At 38.7% G+C, this 23,568-nt stretch overlaps 1 protein-coding gene across 2 annotated transcripts in view; it reads left to right on the top strand.

The window, feature by feature from the left end:
• The window catches only part of PSPC1 (paraspeckle component 1), a 93,623-nt gene extending 71,127 nt beyond the window's left edge, over positions 1 to 22,496 (top strand). Inside the window, exons 7-8 of one of the 2 annotated variants that reach the window (XR_010597837.1) lie at positions 17,779 to 17,898; positions 22,321 to 22,496. Coding sequence is in view for 1 of the 2 variants with exons in the window: in XM_005308893.5 (XP_005308950.1) it covers positions 11,072 to 11,125 (54 nt within the window). In the remaining variant the exon portion in view is untranslated. Of the gene's footprint in view, positions 1 to 11,071; positions 12,011 to 17,778; positions 17,899 to 22,320 lie in introns of those variants that run through there. The other variant, XM_005308893.5, reaches the window with a different exon arrangement.
• The last annotated feature ends 1,072 nt before the right edge of the window (positions 22,497 to 23,568 follow it).

Genomic DNA, 23,568 nt, shown 5'->3' on the forward strand with positions numbered 1-23,568 from the left:
CACTTTTCAAAGTACAATATTTAGACATCAGAAATCTAATTTATAAGAGAATTACAATAGTATATCAACTTGTAAATTATTACAATAATCACATTAACAAATATTAATATTTTAAGTATTTTGATTTACAGTAATGAAAGTGATATACAATTTAACTTCATGTTGGCATGAGCTGTGAATATTCTTGTAGAACCTTTATAATGTCAGTTTACTGTTGCCATGTTATGTCCATCTGATGTGTCTGATTTTATGTTTGCATTTTTGCATTAATACAATTTCAGCACAATTAACTGATATACACTGTGTCCAGTGTACATACATCCTACTCACCCATAGTTTTGAATGTTAATACACCAGTATGGGATCAGGTTGTTAGAGCATTTATTTCAACTCTCCTACTAGGACTTACTGTACTAGTAACTATGAGGTTTTTCTTGCTAAACTTGCTTTCCTTTTTCCTTTGAACAATGTACATTTTGTGGATGTTCAGTCTATTGTACCTGAGGATGGATAAAACATTGATTATTTAAAAAATCAGATTTGTATTTAAAATGGATTTTTTTAAATTAAATTTATACATATTTTTTTAAAAAAACAAACCTATTTAAAGTTGACAACTTACGTTAAGCTAGTTTTATCAATTTTATCAACTCTTTAAGTTTTAAAAACACCTTATACAAGTAAAAAAATGGAGCCAGACTGGATGAATGTTCCTCACTAGATACATCTCTCAAGTCTTCCAATAAAAAAGTGATGTCAGAGTTAGGATTAAAACAATCCCTGCCTTTCATTCTCCAAAATACAATCCTAGACTGTTGACATCTATATTTATTATAATTTTAGTTTATATAAGAACTTGGTGGTGATAGGGCTTTTTCTGGTCATTTGCTGTTACAAGATTTTATAAAAAGCAACAGAGGGTCCTGTGGCACCTTTGAGACTAACAGAAGTACTGGGAGCATAAGCTTTCGTGGGTAAGAACCTCACTTCTTCAGATGCAAGATTTTATACTGCCTTCACATGAGACAGAGCAGAAATAAGTCTTAATTACCACTTAAGAGTAAACCTGTTAAAGATGAGCAGGAATATGAATGTAGAGTGAAGGAAGCATAAAGTTCATTGAAAGATTTGCTATTTTAGCACCACTTGGGGGGAGACTGATGTCACAAGAACAAACCATGCTGTAATATTGATAACAGCTTTATGTTCTATTCAATTTCCAAACAAACCAATGTATTAAGTTAAGTCTGTAGATTTCATTTGCTCTTATGACTCAGCCTGAGATAACTTCTGAATTGAAAACTCTGTGTGCCCTCATAGCAGAGAAGTTTTCAAGATGGATCGCAATGCATGCTAAATTATACTAGAATCAAACATAAGATTGGAGAGCATTCCTTGTTTTGCATGATGGCAGTATACAGTGAAGGTTAGAAAAAGATAGCTATTAAGCATTAGCTCTCACTTCACTGTCTATTTTACATACTGCTTCATATATATGTTTATTTTAAATGTATAGTCGACACCTTTTTGAGTAGTGTCCCTGTATGTGCTCCACTTCGGGTGCACCTGAGCCCTATGCCTTTGATTGACCATTTTTGGTGGTAGTGCCTGTTCTGCCTGCTCATTTACACCGCATACATTCTCATGCCTGGTGCTGAGGCTATATGGGGCTGTGTAGGCAAACTGCCCTCGGTTCCTTCAGAGTTCCCTTTGGCATCTAGTGTGTGCCTGTTCTCTTAATATTTAACTTTTTCTCACTTAATTACCTTATAGTGATAGTTGTTGGAACAATTGTTCCCTTTGGGCTTTTTTCCCGTAAAAAAGCCAAGTGTTTTATTCACAGAGACAGTTATGTAGTTCAGAGATTTTCCCCTTCCAGGGGTTAAATTTTCATTAGTTTTTCTTGGGCCTGCTGGGCTCCCATTCAAGAGGTGCCTCTCCTATGGTGAGGCTATTCCAATAAGTGATGGACATTCTAAGTGCCTCTGCTGTCTGGATGATACTTGTATCCCCAGTAAGTGCAGGATCTGCACTTCCTTCAAAGATAGATTTAAAAAAATAGAGAAAGTAAGTATCAACTCCTAATGATGGAACAAGCTCTAGGTCCTGCTTTGGATGTAGGAGTGGAGGAGACACCCCTCCCCCCCCACATAGAACTCCCAGTATAGCTAGTGCTCCGTTCACATCAATGTCTCAAGTCACTGGAGGTAGGTGGTACTGTGGCATAGAGTACATGTATGGTCCTTATCTACATCTGGCTCTAACAAGGAGGAGGAAAGGAATAAATCTCATGCGCAAATATGGCTATTTAAATTATAACATATTATATTATTTAATGAGCATCTGCCAGAAGAACATCAAGACCAATTTAAATCCATTATACAAGAGGGTCAGCTCCTGGCAAAGACATTACTCCAGGCCCCCTGGGAGGGGCACATAAGACAGCATAGTCTGATTCCATTGCAGTGGTTATGAGAAGAGCATCTTGGCTATAGCTGCCGGGCTTTCCGAAAGGTTCATAGTACTGTCGAATCCCCTTTCACAGTTGCAGTCTCTTTGCAGACTTGATGGATGCATCTCTCCACATTTTAAGACTCAAGAGCCACACTGTGATCCCTAGGGATTTAAAGATCTGTAAATAAAAGATTTAGTAGGTCTGGTACTGCACAAAGAGCATACCAAGCCCTGTATTCAACATACCATAGGCCAGGGATATTCAATTATTTTTTGTCAAGGTTCACATTTCTTGGTGAAGGTATAGTAAAAGTCCAGTCTGCAGAGAAAATAAGAAAAATAGGTAAATAAAAAATTTGGCGGGTCTATACAAATGCGTCTGGCAGTCTGGATTTGGTACATAGTCCGCCTGTTTGACTACCTCTGCCCTAGACCCTTTGAACCCACAGCTAAGAGATGAAGATCAGATGTTATGTCCACCAAATGACAGTTTTGATGGCTTGGTTGAGAGTCTCAACCATCCAATCAACAGACTGGAGGGTGGAAGCCAATTTTAGACTTCAGGTCTCTTGATAAATATGTAAAGCAACAAAAATTCAGGATGGTGACCCTGGCAGCAATAATTCCTTCATTAGAAGTAGGAGATTGGTTTGCAACTTTCAACCTACAAGAAGCATATTGTCATGTCACTATTCACCCTTTTCATTTTCTAATAACAAACACTACCGATACAGGGTGCTCCCTTTAGGCCTATCTTTGGCACTGAGGATATTTTCAAAGATTCTGGCAGTAGTTGCCGCTCACCTACGTCATTTGGGTATACTCGTTCTCCCATCCTAGACAATTGGTTGATCAGGGACGGATTGTATCAGGAAGTGTTGATGCCAGTAAAGATCATGTGTTCCCTGTTTCACAGCCAGGGCCTTCAAAACAACCTTGAAAAGTCCATTTTGACTCCACTACCATGTCTAGATTGCACAGGAGCTTTCCTGGATTCAGTGACAGGCAGAACATATCTACTGTTGAGCAGATTTCTCACACTTGTGAATCTCATCTCAAAGATTCAGGGTATACCTCAAGTAACAGTAAGAGATTGTCTCCAACTGCTGGGACATGTCAGCTTGTGTCATTGTAGTGCAGCATGCCTGATTACGCCTCCGAAGTCGACAGGGATGGTTTCAGTTTTCAAACCAAGCAAACACAGGTTAGTGTCTATTCTCCAGTGGGTTCTGCAATCACTCAATTGGTGTAAAGACCAGACCAAAACCTGTGTAGGTGTTCCGCTCTTGCAAATTCTGCCTACTGGAGTGATATCAGATGCTTCACTTTTGGGTTGGGTGGGCACATCTGGGACCTCATAAGGTATAGGGAAAAGGGTCATTATAAGAACAGCTTCTCCACATCAATCTTTTGGAATTGAGAGCCATCAAAAATGCTTCCTTACGCTTTCTACCGCTAATCAATTTGAAGTCAGTAAAGATAGTGACAGACAACTAGGCATTCATGTATTATATCAATCGTCAAGGAGGTGCACTTTTCCCAACTGTCGGTGCGGTGGCAGTAGAACTCTGGAATTGGTGCCTAACCAACAACACAGTCATCTCAGCATCTTACTTCCCAGGTATTCAGAACACCATGGCAGACGACCTCAGCATACATTTCTAAACTACGAATGGGAACTGAAGAGTCCTCCACAAGATATTCTTACCCTGGGGGTTCCCGCAGGTCAATCTGTTTGCCATAGCAGCCAATACAAAATGCATCAGGTATTGCTCCATAAGAGGGCTCGATCCTCAATGCATAAGAGGTATGTTCCTCATCTCATGGACCAAAGGACTTCTCGGTCCATAACCACTGATACCATTTATTAAAGGTTCTCAACAAGATCAAGCCAGAGTCATACCGATCGCACCAATGTGGCCAAGACAGGTCTGATATCCCTATTTGATCAGATTCATCTCTTGCGTTTTGTGGAGGCTATTGGTCAGTGCTCATCTACTGACCCACGATGCCAGTTGATCACCCCAACCTGCAGATTTTGAGGTTACAAGCATGGTTCCTCAGTGGTTCTCGGTAATGGTGATACCCTGTTTGTCAGAGGTACAACATGTTTTATTAAATAGTAGAAAAGAATTTACAAGAAATACCTCTAGAAAATGGAAACAATATTATCTTTGGTGTAACATTCACCAGATGTTGCCAACTCGGCTCTCCTCTTCCCATGGTATTGGATTCCCTATTGGAACTGAAAACATTGGGTCTTTCTCTAAATTCCATAAAACCTTTTCACATACCCATAGAGGTTTTTTCACTCTTCACTTAACCCAGCTATGGCAAGATGTCTATGAGGTTTATCAAATATCTCTCCACAAAACAGAGATCCTACTCCAAGCTGGGACTTGAAGCTAGTACTTACTTGCCTTCTGAAACGCCCTTTTTAGCCACTAGCTACATCTTCTTTGTTAGATTTATCAAAGAAGACAATCTTCCTGATAGCAATAACTTCTGCCTGAAGAGTGAGAGAATTGGGGGCCTTAATGGCAGACACAATATTTACAGTATTCACAAGAGAGAAAGTGTCACTACAGGTATTTCCCAGGTTTTTTGTACCTACAGTGTCCTCAGAATTTTGTATTAATCAAACCATTCATCTCCCAGATTTCCCCCGCCCCGCCCAAACCACACTGGACTACTCAGGAAACCATATTTGGTAGCCTAGATGTCATGAGGATGTTAGCCTTCTACATAGTTAGGATCAAACCATTTAGAAGATCCCTTAGACTATTTATATCCATTGCAGACAAAAACAAAGATTCAGTAACTTCAGAACAGGTTATCAAAATTGATCTCCGGTTCTATTAAGATTTGTTATGACAGAACTCGTGTTCAACCCCCTTCGAGAGTGGTAGCACATTCCACAAGAGCATGATCTACATCTATAGCTTTACTTAAGGATGTACCAATTGCATACATCTGTAGGGTGGCAACTTAGTCATCTGATCATATTTTGTCTAATCATTATGCTTTGGTACCTGCAGCAAGATCAGATGCTGCTGTAGGCATAGAATATCAGGATTGGAAGGGACCTCAGGAGGTCATCTAGTCCAACCCCCTGCTCAAAGCAGGACCAATCCCCAGACAGATTTTTGCCCCAGATCCCTAAATGGCCCCCTCAAGGATTGAGCTCACAACCCTGGGTTCAGCAGGCCAATGCTCAAACCATTGAGCTATCCCGCAATGCAGTTCTCTCTTCGTGTTGGACTCTGCTCTGAACCTGCCACCTCCTTAATGGGGGTGTTGCTCACAAATCACCTCAAGTGGAGAACCCACAGGGACACTACTCGAAGGAGAAATTCTGAGGACACCTTAGGTAAAAATCTTGGACACTTTCTCACCTGGTGCAATAACTGGAGTTTGAGATGTGTCCCCCTTTGGTGCTGCACTACCTGCCGTCCTTCCCCTCTGTTTCGGAGTCTTTGTTATGGGTCTTCATGGTGGAGAAGGAACTGAGGGTGGCTTACCTGTTCAGGCCCATAGAATCTTGGCACAGGAATGTGTGGGGTACACGTGCAGGCTGAATGGGCACTGCTACCAGAAATCTCTGATCAAAGGTGCACGGTACAAGCGCACCTGAAGTGGAGCGCCAACAAGGGGACATACCTCAAAGAACTCCAGTTACTGCTCACAATGAGTAACCTCTCCCTCCTTCCTCTGCTGTGTGGCTGATACAGGCGCGAGCTATATAATTGATTTGACGCACTAATACTTGAGCGTTACATTGAGACCTTCTAATATTTTGAAAGTGAAATTTTGTTGAGTGCTATATCCAGTACCAAATAATGCTTACAGCAGTTCTGTACCTTTTGCTTGAAATATTTCAGTCTGGGTAACAGTTTTACAAATAATAGTTTAATCTTGAAACTGGTATCAGATAATCTGCAATTGGGTGTAATAGGGTGGTAAGAGGGGAAATCAGGTATTTTTGCCTCTTTCTGACCATACATCCAGGGCTAGTGCTGGTGAAGGTTGTTTTGCCATGAAAGCACTTGACTTGGTCTGCCAAGGCATATGTAGGCATGGTAAATTGCTGTTGGTTGAAGGATGATTTTGTGGTTAATGGCATCAGACTGGGAGTCAAGAGACTTCTGTTCCCAGTTCTGCCACTGACTTGCTGGTTAATCTTGGGCAAATCAGTCCTTTTGCTTCGCTTTTGCCAGCTGTAAAATGGGGATAAAACGTACAACATTGCTGCGTTGAGCCTTTTTTTCATAGACTGATCGCTTTTACGGTGAGAATGGACCATTATGGCTCTAGAATTTTATCAAGTAATTCTTGCATCGACCCCAGTAATTTGTGCTTGAACTAGAGTGTATCTTTTAGAAAGTCATCAAACATGTCTTAATTCATGTCTGCAAAATGCATTGAGATGCATAATAATGTTACTAATATTACTACTTTACTATTATCAGAACTTAAATTCATTTTATTGCTATCAGTGTGCTTTTCAATCCTCAATTATGACTTGATATTAGTGATTATGTCTCAAACTCTAGAAACTAAAGACTAAGGGTCAGATTTTTAAAAATGGATTTCAAAAGTTATTCCTAATTTATAGTTAACAGTTTACACCTATTTTAAAAATATTTCTAAAATAGTTTGAACATTGATTTCTGGTTCTAAAGATAGTGGCAATTCTATCAGAATTCGTATAGGAAAAAAAAGCAAGATGATAAACTGTTGTGATGTTACTCTGATAGCTCACAACTTGCCAGGCTGTAAATGGATGTAGCATAATAGTAAACCTGAGAGCCAACTGCTTCTTTCTAATGTTACGTGGGTCATTAAATTCTAGCCCTAATATTTCAGAAGATATCCAGACTTAACTTTATCACTTGTTCCTTGCTTTTAGTAGTGCTGTTTAGATGATGGTCCAAGGCTGAATATCAGTTGTCCCAGATTTTGTACTAGTGCAGGTTTTTGTCCCCTGGGAAGTCTTAACAGAAACACATATATGCCTCCATCCCAACAAAATATGTATTTTGACTGTTTATTTGAAACACATATATTTCATATATATATTTACATTTAGATGGACCTATAAGATGTAAAGCATTTGTGGCATACGCTGCCATTTATTAAAGATGCTTGTGTATTTTCTGTGGCTATCTTTAAATACTGGCTTAGTTTCTTGTTTCAGATCAAATTTAGAATTTTTTTCTTTCAAGATTATAGTAGAAGCTTTAAATAGTTATTGTGTGCTTATATCATGATAAAGAAATGAATTCTTACGAAATGGAAGAGACTGCATACGCTAGTGAAGCAGTGACGGGAGTACAGGACTTCACTGCAATGGAAATAATTTCTTTCAAAATATAGATCAACTGAGATAAAATAAAATTTGGTCTAATTTTTTGACCTATGTGAATTGGCATAAATTATATGCCTGCTGCTAAATGTGTTTCCTACCTGTTCTCCTTTTCATGCATATATGTATGTATTCTCAGTGTTATAATTTTAAATTAAGGATTTAAAAGATGGGGGTTCTTTGAATAAAACTTCTTGAAATTTGTTGATCTTTACAAAGACATGCAACACGGCCCTTCCTTGCCCTTCCCCTTCATGTCATGGTTTAAGAAGTTGTAGCCCTACAAAGACTTTTCAAATCTGCTGTCATTATTTTGGAAGAGGATGTTAGAACACTGCCCTTACTTGGTACCTGCTGCAAAATGACAGGTAAGAAAAAATACACAGGAGGGAATGGGAAGCCTTGAGTTTATGTGTATAAAGCAGCAATATTAAAATATTCTGAAAATTATTTTAATACTTTAACATAAGGAATGCATTTAAATAACTTAAATATTGCTTACTTTGAAATGCTGATCTGATTTATGAAATACGGATAAACTCAGATTATCGGTAATTCAGATTATGCAAAATTCAGAAATATATCCTGAACTATAATTTTGTTTTCCCAAATTTTATAGTTTGCTGAAATTCAAATATGTCCTCTTAGCAATTAAGATATCCAGGGTTCAGCTACACTTAAGTACTTTTTGTATGCTGGAAAATTTGTGCTTGTTTTGTAATTTTTTACATAGTGTTACTAAAGTGTAAATACAAGTAAACCTTCTCCTAGACTTGATCTACATACAAATCTTGCACTAGTTTAACTAAACTCAGTTTTAAAATTCATGTAAACTGGTACAAAACTTTTCATGGAATGACTTAAATCTGTTTGCCGAGTAGCTTATATCAATATAGTTGAATTTGATAAGGGATTGTTTTAAATTATAATGTAGAAATCAGTTGTAGGTCAAGTTTGCTGTTTGTACAGTGCCTACCAGTGGAGGCCTAGCCATGACTAGGGCTCCTAGGAACTACGATAATACAAATAATAATTTAAGTAGATCCATGTTTGTGCTAGTTTAACTAAATCTATTTCAAAATAGACTTTAGGTAAATCAGTGCAAGTTCTGTTTGTAGATCACACTTTAATCTATGTTTCTGTAACTGGAAAAATCTATCATTCAAAATACTGTTGGAACATAATTTTTAAAAAATTCCTTAAGTTTATAAGCACAATTTTAAGACCGTGATTGATTGCACTGACTTTAGGTCCTTTTCGTTCTAAAATTTAATGATTTATTTTTCATTTGAATCTAATTATGTCACAGCTACACCTCAGAATGTTTGCAAGTGAGAGATTACCATGTTGGGGAGAAGGTTGTATATTCTCAGTCTCCCTCTTTGAGCAACTTTGTATTTCATAGCTATCTAATAATAATATAAAATATAATGATATGCTTGTGTATACTTAGCAGTTAAGTGTAAGATTGATTGGTATTAATTACTGTGTGTGACCTTTTTGAATGGAGAAAGCCTCCTTATTCCTTTCAAGATACCATTATCTCACATTGATAGTGTGGAAATTGTATCAAAGTCCCCTCGTTCATATGTAAAGTGTATAAAGAACTATTGTAAATACACACTGCTGTTTTCTAATAATTCCAGCAGATATTTGTAATGAATTCTTACAAAAATCACTTGGTGATGCATCAAAGTATTCCACTGATACATATTTTAAATCAACAGTCTGACCACAAATTTCATTCTCAGCAGAATAAACCAACAATTCAGACTCATTTCTGCCAATCTTGAGATCTAGTAGACCCAGATTCAAAATGTACCCATTTAAGACCAGTTGTTTCATATACATTTATTTTAAAATATACCATTTCAGTTATATTTATATATATTTTGGGGGGAGGGATAGCTCAGTGGTTTGAGCATTGGCCTCCTAAACCCAGGGTTATCAGTTCAATCCTTGAGGGGGCCATTTAGGGAACTGGGGTAAAAATCTGTCTGGGGATTGGTCCCCCTTTGAACAGGGGGTTGGACTAGATGACAGCCTGAGGTCCCTTCCAACCATGATATTTTATGATTCTACAACTTAAAATCCATAAAGCGTTTTATAAATATTATGTCTTGTATCACATCTTCATTACACATCACATGGCAAATGGAAATCTTTGTGATACAAACTGCATTGTCTTTGCTTTTTCACTGATCTATTAAAGTCAGTTTTTTTAACAGTTTATTTTTGCTGGTCAGATCCAAAGCCCATTGAATACATTGGGAGGCTTTGCATTGACTTCAGTGGGCTTTAGATCAGGCTCTAAATTTAGGCAAAGTAGTTTTTGCTAACAATTGTAAGATGCATGGTCTGACATCTAGAAACACCTGACTACAAGTAAATAAATTGTGGGACTTTTCAAGAATTATTATTTTTAATGTCCAAAAATGTACAGAGTGCTGTAAATTCCATTCTATCTTCAGATTTACATTTCAGTTGAATTACGTTGCGTAAAGCTCTACAGCTGCGTTTCAGGTTTCATAAATATTTTCAAATAAGTCCAAATATCCTTCAGAAAGTAATTGCTTTAAATCCTGGCATGAATAAAATATGATCTAATAAAAGACTAAATATAGAGAATGAAATCTTTTCCTTGGGCATGCTGTCTTTTATCCCCACTGACATTTGCTTTAACACTATTAAATCTCCCACCATTTTTCCTTATGATTAAAAGTTCCCCTAGAAAGAAAATAGTACTATATTTACATTTCCTCATTCCTTTCAAGAATGATAATTTTGCAGATATCTCCTAATCTGTAAACTAAAAACTGTAAAACAGATGGAAAATATCTTTTCAACTCATAAGCCCTTCTCTGCCAATAAAAATGCCTTATTTGGCATCAGTTGACCCAGTATTTACCCTTGGTATATACAACAGTTTAATTTTGGTCTGTACTGTGTAATTGTTTTAATTATTCCTTCAGATATCCCGTCTTCTCTCAGCTGCCTGTTGAGATACATTTGTTGTTCTTAAGGAACAAATTATGCTTGTTTTATTGACAGTAATGCACCAGTTGGTTTCAGTAGGGTCTATACTCATGTTTAAGTTGAGCAGGATTCAGCCCTGAATGAATAAGAAATACTTAAGTGAAAGTGATAGAAAGCTAAGGGAAACAGTCAATGGTTGACAATTTTTAAAATGTGTATCGTATTTTTTTATTGATACTTCAGCAACCAGCGTTGTTCTCTGTCACCTTTTGCTAGGAAATCAAATGGACAAAGCAAATACGAACACAGCTGTGCGGAATATCTGGCTGAAGGTTTCTTTTGGATAACATCTGTTTCCCCAAATACGTAATCACAAAGGGGAGTACATGTCCTGAGTGCATCTCAAAAATGGAGTTCTTCTTTTCTGTGTGGTGGATAATGGGTATCATAAAGTGATTGTTTTTCCTGCTGGCTAAGTCAAAGTGCCATATGGCCCACTTCAATGGAAGTCTATTTACTCTGCAGTTCTGTATCTTTAGGTAAATTTTATGTAGACACACAGTAAAGAGGTGGGTCAGGATGGAAGGGGAGACCAGATATAAAGATTACAATTAACATTGTCATTTATGTTACGAAAAAAGTAGGAAGTAACCTCGGCCTGTTCACTCAACCAATTTAATGAAGCTGTGTAAGGAATTATGTCCGGGGAGAATGAGGGCAAAGTACAATGTTAAAACAGAAATACAAGATTCAGAAGGTGCTTGGCTGTAAGTGATGAGTGTGGTATAAAATCACAGATAGACTTCTGCTATGTGTTTGGGATTTTAACTAAGAGAGTCATACCAAAATTGTGTATTAATTTTTAAGGAAATAATATATTTTAAAGAAGTTCTTAATTAAACTAAACATACCAATATTTGCAAGTTATGTGCAACTCATGCACTGAAGAGCTAATGCTTTCATTAGATTACTGAAGAGAATAACACCATACCTTCCTGAGCCTTAGAAGGAAGTAATATTTTGCTGCAGTAGTATGCTTGCAAAGAGTCAAGAGTGTTTAGATCTTACATTCATTCTACTCTCTTGACATAGAGCATATTTTTCGTGCTGTCAACTTCATAAGTGTTTAAATAATATTTAAGTATTACTACTTATTGAGTAAGTAACCACATCCTGGTATTAAAAACCAAAAACAAACCTCTTTAGCTTAATTAACATGATGAAACTTCCAGTTATTATACCGAAAAGTGATCTTTCCTCATCTGTGCACTCCATCTAGCTATTATAAATCTCTGAGCTCAGCTGTTGCCATCAGAATACTCCATCCAGTCCTCACTAACAAAGAGTAATTACTTTTTAATTAAATTCTACCCCACAGTTTAGGTTAGAGTGACAGGGAGGGGCCAGAGTTGAGAGGCATAGTTTATTATGGGGATTTGGTTCTGATGAGAGTAGCCAGTCAGAGCACAAAGGGATATAATCATAGTTATTGAACTGTATGGCTATTAAAGTGTAGGGATCACTAGCATTGTAATATCCCTGTGCTCTCACCAACTGAGACAATTCTGTTTCAATATTATACATGCTTTTTAATTAAAAACATTTTGTGTAATCAATTTAATGATGGAAAAATGCACTCTTTAAAACATCACTTATTACAGATTTGTTTATTGGGATTCAGATTGCTGAAAGCCACTGATACTGATTTGCTATGAGAGGAAATCCGACGAAGTGGGCATTCACCCACGAAAGCTTATGCTCCAATACATCTGTTAGTCTTAAAGGCGCCACAGGAGACTCTGTTGGTTTGCTATGGTTACAAGGATGATACCTACCTATTTATTTTGCCCTTGTGGTTAATCCAGTTTTAGCTAGCCTCACTTTTGGCCAAAGAGAACAGTCCTAAAGCAGGACTGACCAACATTAGCCCATATATAGTAGGTGAACTATTACCTGGGGCCTCAGATGGAGATTGGCTATTATGGAGGAAGGCAGATTGAGGGCTCTTATCTGTTAGTGTGGTACATGAGAATGTGGAAGTTGTGAAGATTCCATTGCTTGTAATGAGTGTACAGGATAGTTTTTGAAGCTGGGAGGGTAGTAAAATTTGGAGGTTTGCTACGGCGTCTTTTGGAGGCTGGTTCATATTGGGAAAGTTACTTGTCATTGTGTCTTAAACCTTTCACCCTTCCTCCTCCTTTCCTATCACCTATGTCTGAACCCCTCATGCTTCAGCCAGCCTTCACCAGCATCACTGGTCTCCGTAACTTGACCTTGTGGCCCAGTTGAACCTGTGCTGAGATGCACAGCATTTCTTTTTTAAATCACATCCAGACCCTTTCATGTATCAGATATGTGTGACAGGTACTTCTGACAGCTCTTTATTCTGATCCTGCAGCATTTAATGTATTTTGGAGGATTTTAAAATAATATCTGAATGTGAACATCTACAATGGAAGGGGAAATTATTTCAACTGTGCATTTGAAAGTGAAACAAAAATGGCTGATTATGAGAATCCAGAATAAGGGTCTACTACTAATTTGAATAGGATACATATATCCTGGGTGTGATATCCTTAAGATTAAGGAGGTTTATGGAAAAGGACTAAGATTTGGTTAGGTGGAATGCGGGAGGGATTTGTTTGTTTGTTTCCAGATGGAGAGAGAGGTTTTAAAGATTAAATGAGATGCGGAGGTTGATGAACAGGATCGGAGGTGTGTATTGGGCAAGTGTTGAAATGGTCTTTTGAAGCTTGCCCAGGAAATGTGGGAGCCTAGTTCCAGCAGCTTTGTTCCTTCAATAACTACTTCTAGGTGGCTAAGTAAGTGTAATAATGCTATCATGCACTGAGAATCTGATAGGAAGTTGAGGGGAACTCTCTGCAGGCTTTGGGTTCCTCAGGCTTTGTGGTGGTGGGTAGTGGGAAGATCAGGCAGGTAATAGCAAAAAGAAAATCATAGTTACAGGCTAAAATGCATAATCTCTGTTTTATTAGCTTTGCTAAGTATAGACATGGAAACATCAAATGATGGCTCACAAGGAGCTTTGTCTTTACTTAAAGTTGGTGTATAGATTTCCCTACTGCACCCCATTATTCCTTAGCTGAATTTTAGGTACCTCACTAAAATGGTGTTGGAAGTGATGGCGAATAGTGAATAGTGATGATGCTCAGAGACTTCAATATCTGTCCAAATGACAGTTCATCTAGATGGATCAAGGAGTTTGAGACAGTTATGGAAATTATCCCACATAGTTTTTGGCTCTATATGTATAGCAACATAACTAATGTTTGGAGGTTGGAGATGTAACATTTATGTCCTTATGGGACAGTCATTACCGCCTGTGGTTTGAGGTTGGGGTTCTCCTTTATTCCACTGCGGGGAAGGGAAATGATTTGATAGTCCATTCAAGGATTCATGGGCTCTGTGGGCATGTGTTGTACAGACAATGGGCATACTTGAAGGTCTTTGATGGGAGATATTTTCTCCATGACTAGTGATAGAAGGCTCCTAAATGCCTTCTCCTATAGTTTTGTCCTTACATGTCATCCTGGTTTTCAGATAGCTCGCAGTGGATGAAATGAGAGAGCACAGACAGTGTCAGTACTGGAAGTCCTGAGTGGAGACCAGCCACATATGATATAAATAATTTTAAAACACTTAATCCATGGCTGTGTAGGTGAGAGTTCCTTTGCTTTAACTATAGATCTGTTGTCTGAGGTTTTCAGAACCCACAGCAGTGGTAGCTTCGCTGTTTCACTTCAGGTGATGTCAGGAATAAATCAGTGGGAATGCAGCCAATCCATCTGATGGTAATTGATACAAGTGTGCTCTTGTCTAAAACTGCAGTTTATTAGATTTAAGCACACACAGACATAAGCAATAGGTTTAGAACAGCCCAAATATTTACCTAAATTCTGGTACAATATTGAGTAATTAACAGCAGGTCCATGATGGCCATTCGCTTCCACTTCAGGGAGTAAAGGTGTCAGAAAAAAAGTCTCTCCTCAGACAGCTCCAGAGGACTGCTCTAAAATACACTACATTAGCTAATTTTTTATAACTAATTTTTACAAAACACATAGGTCATAGTGACCGCTACTGGGTCATCACTTTTCAGAAACCTATGTATCTACAAAGATTCCTAACAATCTTAGTCATAATAAACCTATATTGAAGGTGCCCAGATTTAAGGGGTTTTGTCCACTTATTTTATTTCAGTCTCAGTTTTAATAACTTTTCTCCCTCCTCTCCTCCTCTCTCTAACCCTCTCCCCAATTCTGATTAGCAGAACCTGCCAGCATACAGCTAGCATTTGACCTTGCCTTCAAAAGCCTGCTTATTCCAATGCTGGGTGGGTTCTATTTTATTAATTCACCGTGGGTGAATGTGCATAATATGGTTGCAATTAGTAATCACATTCTGGGGTCCACAGACCCCTCAAATCCAGGGCAACACTGCAAAGTCTCTCTCAGCCAAATTCTACAGCAGCAGTGAATAGTTTGGTAATTGTGAGCTGTCTTCATCTGGGACCAGTTGAGTTTTTCTTAGCAAGGATTTTTCTGGTTACATTGCAAATAAAAAAAAAAAAAACTGGGATTTCACATGGAACTTGCCATATCTGAGGGTGCAGAGCAGTGTCTTAGTATTCAAAAGCCAAGTCCTCTCTGCTTGATTGAGTTTTGACCAGTGTTACTCACTAAACACCTGGAAATGTTGGGGCACCAGCTTATTGCACCATTGTCCCCTTTGTCTGATAAAAGTCAGTAGTGAGAAATGGGTACTTTAATGGAGATTATCAATTCCTCCTTATCTGAGGATGGAGTTGGGACTGCTACATAGAAAGGAAATCAAATTTTGACCCTGATAATCTCATCTAGGATGCAGTTGAATCTCCCATGTATGGAAAAGTTTACAGAAGGTGGCAGTGAAGCAGAATGGCAATATTTCCAATATCAGAGGAGTAGCTGTGTTAGTCTGTATCCACAAAAACAACAAGGAGTCTGGTGGCACCTTAAAAACTAACAGATTTATTTGGCATAACCCTGGTCAGTCTGTGTTTAGACCTGGATGTGGGATAGAAACTGCACTAGTGTTGTTAGTTGGTGTTCTTGTGGGTAGAGTATTGAAGGCATGCCCAGGCTGATTTTATTAGAGAGATGTATGTATATAGTCTACTTTTGATACACTTGATCCTGAGATAGTGCTGCTAGATAGTAGTGGTAGTTCTTTGTAGTATGAGCCCTTTAGAAGTGCTAGTAAGACTATATGGGCTATAGTGTCTGCAGTAGGCAGAGGATACCCAGCTGAATAATTACATTATGGCTAGTTTCACGGGTGTAGTGGAATGGATGGCCAGATGTCTATGGAGAATGGGATGTGAATGAAGACTAGCTAGTTGAGGATCAGTCTAGATCACGCAGAAATAAAGAAAGAAGATGAGCGTTAAAAGGGGCTCTTTTTTTTTTCTAATTAAGTTTTGGGGCCAGATTGATTTGTGGGGGCGGTGGATTTAAACCAGGGGTCGGCAATGTTCGGCACGCCGCTCACCAGGGTAAGCACCCTGGTGGGCCGGGCCAGTTTTATTTACCTGCTGACGCGGCAGGTTCGGCCAATCGCGGCCCCCACTGGCCGCATTTCGCCGTTCCGGGCCAATGGGGGTGGCGAGAAGCGGCATGGGCAAGCGATGTGCTGGCCGCGGCTTCTCGCCGCCCCCATTGGCCAGGGGCCGTGATCGGCCGAACCTGCTGCATCAGCAGGTAAATAAAACTGGCCCGGCCTGCCAGGGTGCTTACCTTGGCGAGCCGCGTGCCAAATGTTGGCGACCGCTGATTTAAACGGTCTGAATTTTTGATGATTCTGAATGTTTAGTGTTCTTAGGGGCACCCAGAGTTTGGGATGCATACCCTGTTAGTTTTTAAAATAACTAATTACTTTGACTCTTTTGTGCTTTATGGTAACATTCATTATAAAATATTAATTATAATTTTATTTCTGTTAAAAGTACTAACTTGTATTATGAATTGCTCTTTAAAGTTGTGGCTGCATTTATATTTAAAATGAGCAAATCTTGTATTTAAGTTGAATATATATTTTTCTAAAGAATTTTAAACCACAAATGTCTTAAACTTGAGTATTAGTCTTTACAGTTTAATATTAAAGATCTACATGGATTAAATGTATCATATTTAAATATATTAAAATATGATTCTGCTCTGAAATGTTGCAAAAAATATGGTGGTTCCTTATGCCACAGATTTGCTTCCTGTTTGTAATTCAGAGAAATCTGCTGATTTTAGATAATGTTTACTGCTTTGTATATCTGCTAGTTATATTCATTCTGTGGAGCTAGAGGGGAGGGAGCTGAATTCTATTCCTGCTTGCACACTAGCAGCAGAATTATGTACAACATTGCAATACACTTGTGAAATTCCACTGAAGGCACTGGGATTGCACAGATATTACTGAGGGCTTGCTTTGGCAGAATCTTCTACTAGTGGTAACATGAGAAGGAAAGAACCTAGTTTTATTCTCAAATCCTTCAGTGTGTTTGAGTGAACAAAGGGAACTAATGTCATACACATTTTTCATAGTAGAACTGCACTTGGAGCTGAAATGTTCATAGCAATATAATGACAAAGGAACTCATAATGACTGAAACACCAACTGGCTGTTGGCTGACTGGTACAAGAACAGATTTTAAAGATCTTAGTAATTAAGAGTAGGGAAAACTGCTTATAGTGGAGGCAATGGTAATATAAGAATGGTTAGAGATGAAAATGAATTTGTGAGGAGGTAATTTCAATTTTGGTCACAAGTTGTGTCCTACAATAATTCTACCTTTTAAAAGTTCATATGTTAGGGAAGGGAAGAATTACTGTACTTTGAACAATATGGGGCCCACTACTATGTAGGTAATTGTTTTATTTTGCTTAAAATTCCACAGATATTTAATTGACGATAACTACGTTTTTTTTTTCTAGGTTAAAATTAAAATGCTAAAATGCAGATGAAGATCGGTTTAAAAAAAAAGTTCTGCTCTGTCTAAGAGTACAGAAGGTCAAGATCCTGAAGCCATTTTTTTTTTTTTTTTTTACTTTCAGGTATGTATTTGCACTTTTGACTTTTTATTTAGTAATTACTGACAGTTATGAGACCGTTGGGTTTTTTTGTTTTTGCATTTAATTTGATGAAGTAATTTGTTCACACACTTCCACCAGTACCTTTGAATCTTATCTTCAGGTAACAATTACTATATCCTTTAACACTTACCATTTCTGTCAACCATTATGTTAACAGACTTAGTCTTTTAATATTTTCTTGAATTTGTGTTTCCCTTTTGCTTCCTCTGTGAGGAGAGGGCTTGAGTAACAGTATGTTGATCTAATACATATACAGGACATATATAAGACTAGTGTTGTGGAATGCACAATGTGTAAATACATGTTGTGGCACCAAGTTCTCCCACTTGGTCTAAAACTGAAGCTTTGTGTATATTACAGGTTGCACCAGTTTAACTAAAGGTGTGTTTTTTAAATTGATTTAAAGTGGTCCAAACTCCTATGTGGACACCTCAATTTAGCATAAATCAATTCATTAAACTAAATCAGTATAAACCAGGTTTAGAGCATGCAGGCTTGCACTGCTTTAACTGAAAGTCTGTTTTTTTAAGATCAATATAGTTAAACAGCTGCAACTTGTGATATAAACAAGGCCTAAGATAGATTCTATGAAAATTTCATCCATTCTAAAATGTGTCTAATCTCTGAAGATACTCAACAAACAAATGTTTGATTCACATATATGTTGAAAGATAACTGGAGTTTTATCTGTTATGGCATCTCCCATAAAAATAGAACAAAATATTCCAGATTTTTACAAAAAAAAATACATTATGGAGATGAGATCATTGTGATTGCTTGGATACAGTGATGTTTGATGTTTCATTACTTAAGAAATCTTAAGCAAAATTTGCAAAGGTTGAAATGATCAGTCAGGATGAGTTCAGATAGATAATTATTTCTCTATCTGTTTTTATACTCTGCCTGTCCCTGTGGGGTGAGAGAGCCTTCCCTCCCAGTGGTTTTGCCATCCTCAGTAAGTAGATAGGGAGAGGAGAATTAAGAATAGCCTAGTGCACCATGAATATGGGGTGCAGTGGAATACATAAGATTAAAGGGTGAGGCTGATCAGGGATTTTAAAGCCAGTATATTAAGGTTATGGACAAAAGAGGTGTGGATGAGAAAAAGTAAAACTTGGGGAAAGTTGCATTGCCAGGAAATGGATCTAACAGGTCCCTCCATTTCTAACTGCTGATTCTGTTGGGATGGGGTTTGTAAAGGGAGGGGAAGCTGAAGGGAGATGTCAAAAAGGAAAAAAAGGGACAAGAGAAGAATTCTAGGGCAATGGATAGGGTGAGAGCCAAGGTGGTGTTTTTGAGGAACACTGAGGCACCCCACCACAACCTGTACAATCAAGCTAACATGCTGGAAAATTTGATTCACAAAGTATATGAATGAATATAAGCATTGGAAAATCGCATGTGGAATCCTAGAATTATTCTGTTTTGGGAATGAAAATTAGGACTTTTGATACAGGATCAGTCTCCTGCTTATTTCCCCCTATAAGCTTGAGTCTCCTATTCCTACCACTCCTGTGGAGTTGCCGCTTTCCCATGTGCCCCTATCACTCCTAGGGAGAGAACTTCAGTTTTCAGGGCTGTATATGCATAATCTTTCATAAACTCCTAATTCACTGGGTAAAAAATAGGGCTGTCAATTAATCACAGTTAACTCACCGGATTAATTTAAAAAAATGAATCACGATTAATCGCACTTAATAGAATACCAGTTGAAATTTATTACATATTTTTGGATGTTTTTCTACATTTTCAGTATTGATTTCAACTACAACACAGAATACAAAGTGCAGAGTGCTTGCTTTATATTATTATTTTTATTACAAATATATGCACTATAAAAACGATAAACAAAAGAAATAGTATTTTTCAGTTCACATCCTACAAGTACTGAAGTGCAATATCTTTATCGTGAAAGTGTAACTTACAAATGCAGATTTTTTTTTTTTTGGTTACATAACTACATTCAAAAATAAAACTGTAAAACTTTAGAGCCTACAAGTCCACTCAGTCCTCTTTTTTTTTTTTTTTTTTTTTTTTTATTCTGCTAATCGCTAAGACAAACAAGTTTGTTTACATTGATGGGAGATACTGCTGCCTGTTCCTTATTTACGTCACCTGAAAGTGAGAACAGATGTTTGCATGACACTTTTGTAGTCGGCATGGCAACATATTTACATGCCAGATATGCTAAACATTCGTATGCCCCTTCCATGTTTGGCCGCCATGGACATGCTTCCATGCTGATGATGCTCATTAAAATAATGCGTCAATTAAATTTGTGACTGTTCTCCTTGGGGGGAGAATTGGATGTCTCCTGCTCAGTTTTAACTGCATTCTGCATATATTCCATGTTATAGCAGTCTCGGGTGATGACCCAGCACGTTTGTTTTAAGAACCCTTTCACAACAGATTTGACAAAACATAAAGACGGTACCGAAGTGAGATTTCTAAAAATAGCTACAGCACTTGACCCAAGGTTCAAGAATCTGAAGTACCATCCAAAATCTGAGAGGGACGAGGTGTGGAGCATGCGGTCAGATGTCTTAAAAGAGCAGCACTCTGCTGCAGAAACTACAGAACCCAAACCACCAAAAAAGAAAATCGACCTTCTGCTGGTGGCATCTAACTCAGACGATGAAAATGAACATGCATCAGTCCGCACTGCTTTGGATCGTTATCAAGCAGAACAATCGTAATCAAAAATAAATATAAAGTGAGCACTGTGTTGTAATTGAAATTAATATATTTGAAAATGTAGTAAACATCCAAAAATATTTAAAATAAATGGTATTCTATTGTTGTTTAACAGCGCGATTAATCACGATTAATTTTTTTCATCGCTTGACAGCCCTATTAAAAAACAAACGGGAAATTTAATAGGAAATGAGATTCAACCTGAGGAGTTGCAAGTTAAAAAAGAATCTGAAGAGAGATACTCAATGAGAGGGAAAATGCCTGGAAAATAGTAATAGTGAAATGACTAAGGCTATGTTTTAGTCATGGGTATTTTTAATAAAGTCATGGACAGGTCACAGTCAGTAAACAAAAATTCATGGCCCATGACCTGCCCATGACTTTTACTGTATACCCTCGACTAAAACTTGGGCCGGGGGGCTGTGGGTGCTCTGGGGGGAGGGGGAAGGGAAGCAGGCTGGGGGCACCGCGGGTGCTGGGATTGGAGTGGGGGGAGATTGATGGGGCTGGCAGGCTCCCTTCCCAGCTCCGACTGACATGTCCCTGGAGCTCCTAGGGGGAGGAGCGGCGGGGGGGGAGGGGGCGCGCCGTGTGCTGCTCCTGCCAGAAGCACCGGCTCCACAGCTGCCAATGGGAGCTGCAGGGGTGGTGCCTGTGGGCGTGGGCAGCGCTTGGAGCCCCCTGGTCCCTACGTGGAAAAGTTGCAGGGACATGCCAGTGGGAGCCGGGGACCCGCCCCAGGTAAGTGCCATCCCAACCCTGTGTCCCAGCCCTTAACCCTCTCCCTCACACCCAAACCGCTGCTAGCTATGGTGCTGCCCAGCTCGGGCAGCTGCAGAAGTCACGGAGGTCACAGAAAGTCACGGAATCCGTAATCTCCATGACAGACATGCAGCCTTAGTCATGGCAGATTGATTTGATGTTAACTGTGGTACGTTGTGGAAGGGGAAAATAACCTTCTATGACCTCTTACCGGGGCTGTTGGGGAGAAAACTGTACTCGTTCTAGGGGTAGAATGGGCATGCCATGCACCTGAAACCTGAAGTAGAAGGACCAGGTTGGGGGGGTGAGAAGGTAATTAGCTTCTGTGTCTGTTCAGTCCTGGTCCCTCTGAGACTGCTGATAGGGCTGGCAGTTGGTGCATTTTGTGATGTGGCTATTTGTGCCCATGCAATTAAATGTAGACCAGCAACTCCTCTAGTTCCCTTTGCATTATTTTTGTGTGCAGAACCTCCTGTGTTGTTGTAATCTGTGAAATTAACCCCTACCCAGTGCTTCACTACACTGGGTTTTTTTCCTCATCATCCTTTTTAAGGCCCTTGGTATGAAAACTGCTCTGGGACAATACTCCGATCTAAGCCAGTTCTAATTAATTTTTCAAGGTGGAATGAAATGTTTTGATACTTCCTTCCACTACTGCAAGTGAATTAAAGGAAGACTTTGTAGAGAAAATAGTATCTTCAAAATAATGATCGGCATCCTCTGCAGCTCAATTCACAGAGCAGAAATGATCATCATGCTTAAGACCTATTCTGTTTTGCTTCTGAACAGCTGCTACAAATTAAAATAGTACTGCAATGATGGTGGAGAGTGAGGAAATTATAAGTTATTTGTAAAATGGTGGAGAGCAGCCAGATAGTGACCATTCACCTGAAGAGGTTTATACTTAAAATATGTATTGTTTTGCAGGTTGGAAAAAGGCAGCAATGAAGTCAACTTTATCTTCACCCTGAGAAATACTGTGCAGAGCATTGAGCAACAAACATACTGTTCTCCCAGTGTGAAGCATGTCTGTCACTATCAGCATCCTCCACACAAAAAAAAAACCAGTTTTTTTTTCAAATAAAACATTGGTGCTGAATCAACATTGATTTATAACTTTTGATTTATGATGTGGGGACTATAAGCATGGAAAGTTCTGGTAGACCTCTATTCAGAGTATTGATAACCGGGTTTTCAAGTTTGTAGACACTATAACCCAAGGCAGGTTAAATTTATTATATGACTGAACTGCATTTATGGTGTTTCTCCAAGATAGAGAAATAACTGAGTTAAATGACACCATCAATTCTTATAATCAGGAAAAGGATGGGAGTTAAGTGTGGTAAAATTAATGGAAGTTGAAGCAAAATCAGCAAACTTGACACCTGCTGATATACAAAGTCTGGTTGTTACATGCTATATCTCAAAGTAGCACCCTGTAACTCCCATATTCATCATTTGTATATCGTGATTTTTCATAAAAAGCATGCCATGTAAGATACCATATCTGCTGAAACTCATTGTTCTGTCAAACTGTGTGCATCACTATGGTGTATGAAGTTATGAGATTTTGCTGTATGGTTGTGGTTGAAATATGTTGAGAGTTTGGGACTCGCCCACTGCTAGCTCTCCAGTGGCTGAGGGTGGTGACCCACACCCAAGGGGGTGTTAAAACTACAATTGATCAGAATGGTAAACAAGAAATCTACAATTCAATAAGACAGTTACAGAAGAACCACACAATTAGGATTGTTCAACTCTGACTCAGCAAGGCATGCCTGGGCCAGTTTCTTTCCAGGGACATGGACTAAGAGTATAAAATAAGGGACAATGACATCATGAGATGACCTCTCTCCTCCCCCACTTATGCCAAAGGCAACAAGAATCCTGGGAAGACAAAGACTGAGAAGGAAACTCAGACTGTATTAAGATCTGCAACCTACCTGCAACATCCAGTGGGTTGAGAAAAGCAGATTCAACTCTTGCTTAGGCTTTGTCTACGCTACCACTTTTGTTGGTCAGGGGTATGAAAACAAACACACCCCTGGCTGACATAGCTAAACATGACTCAATGGGGGTGGTTTAATTATGCCGGCAGGAAAGCTCTTGCCTGCTGGCAAAGAGCAGCTACAGGGGAGACTTTACAGCGGCACATCTGCACCACTGTAAAGTCTG

Source organism: Chrysemys picta, chromosome 1 (assembly GCF_011386835.1).
Source record: "Chrysemys picta bellii isolate R12L10 chromosome 1, ASM1138683v2, whole genome shotgun sequence".
NCBI lineage: Eukaryota > Metazoa > Chordata > Testudines > Emydidae > Chrysemys > Chrysemys picta.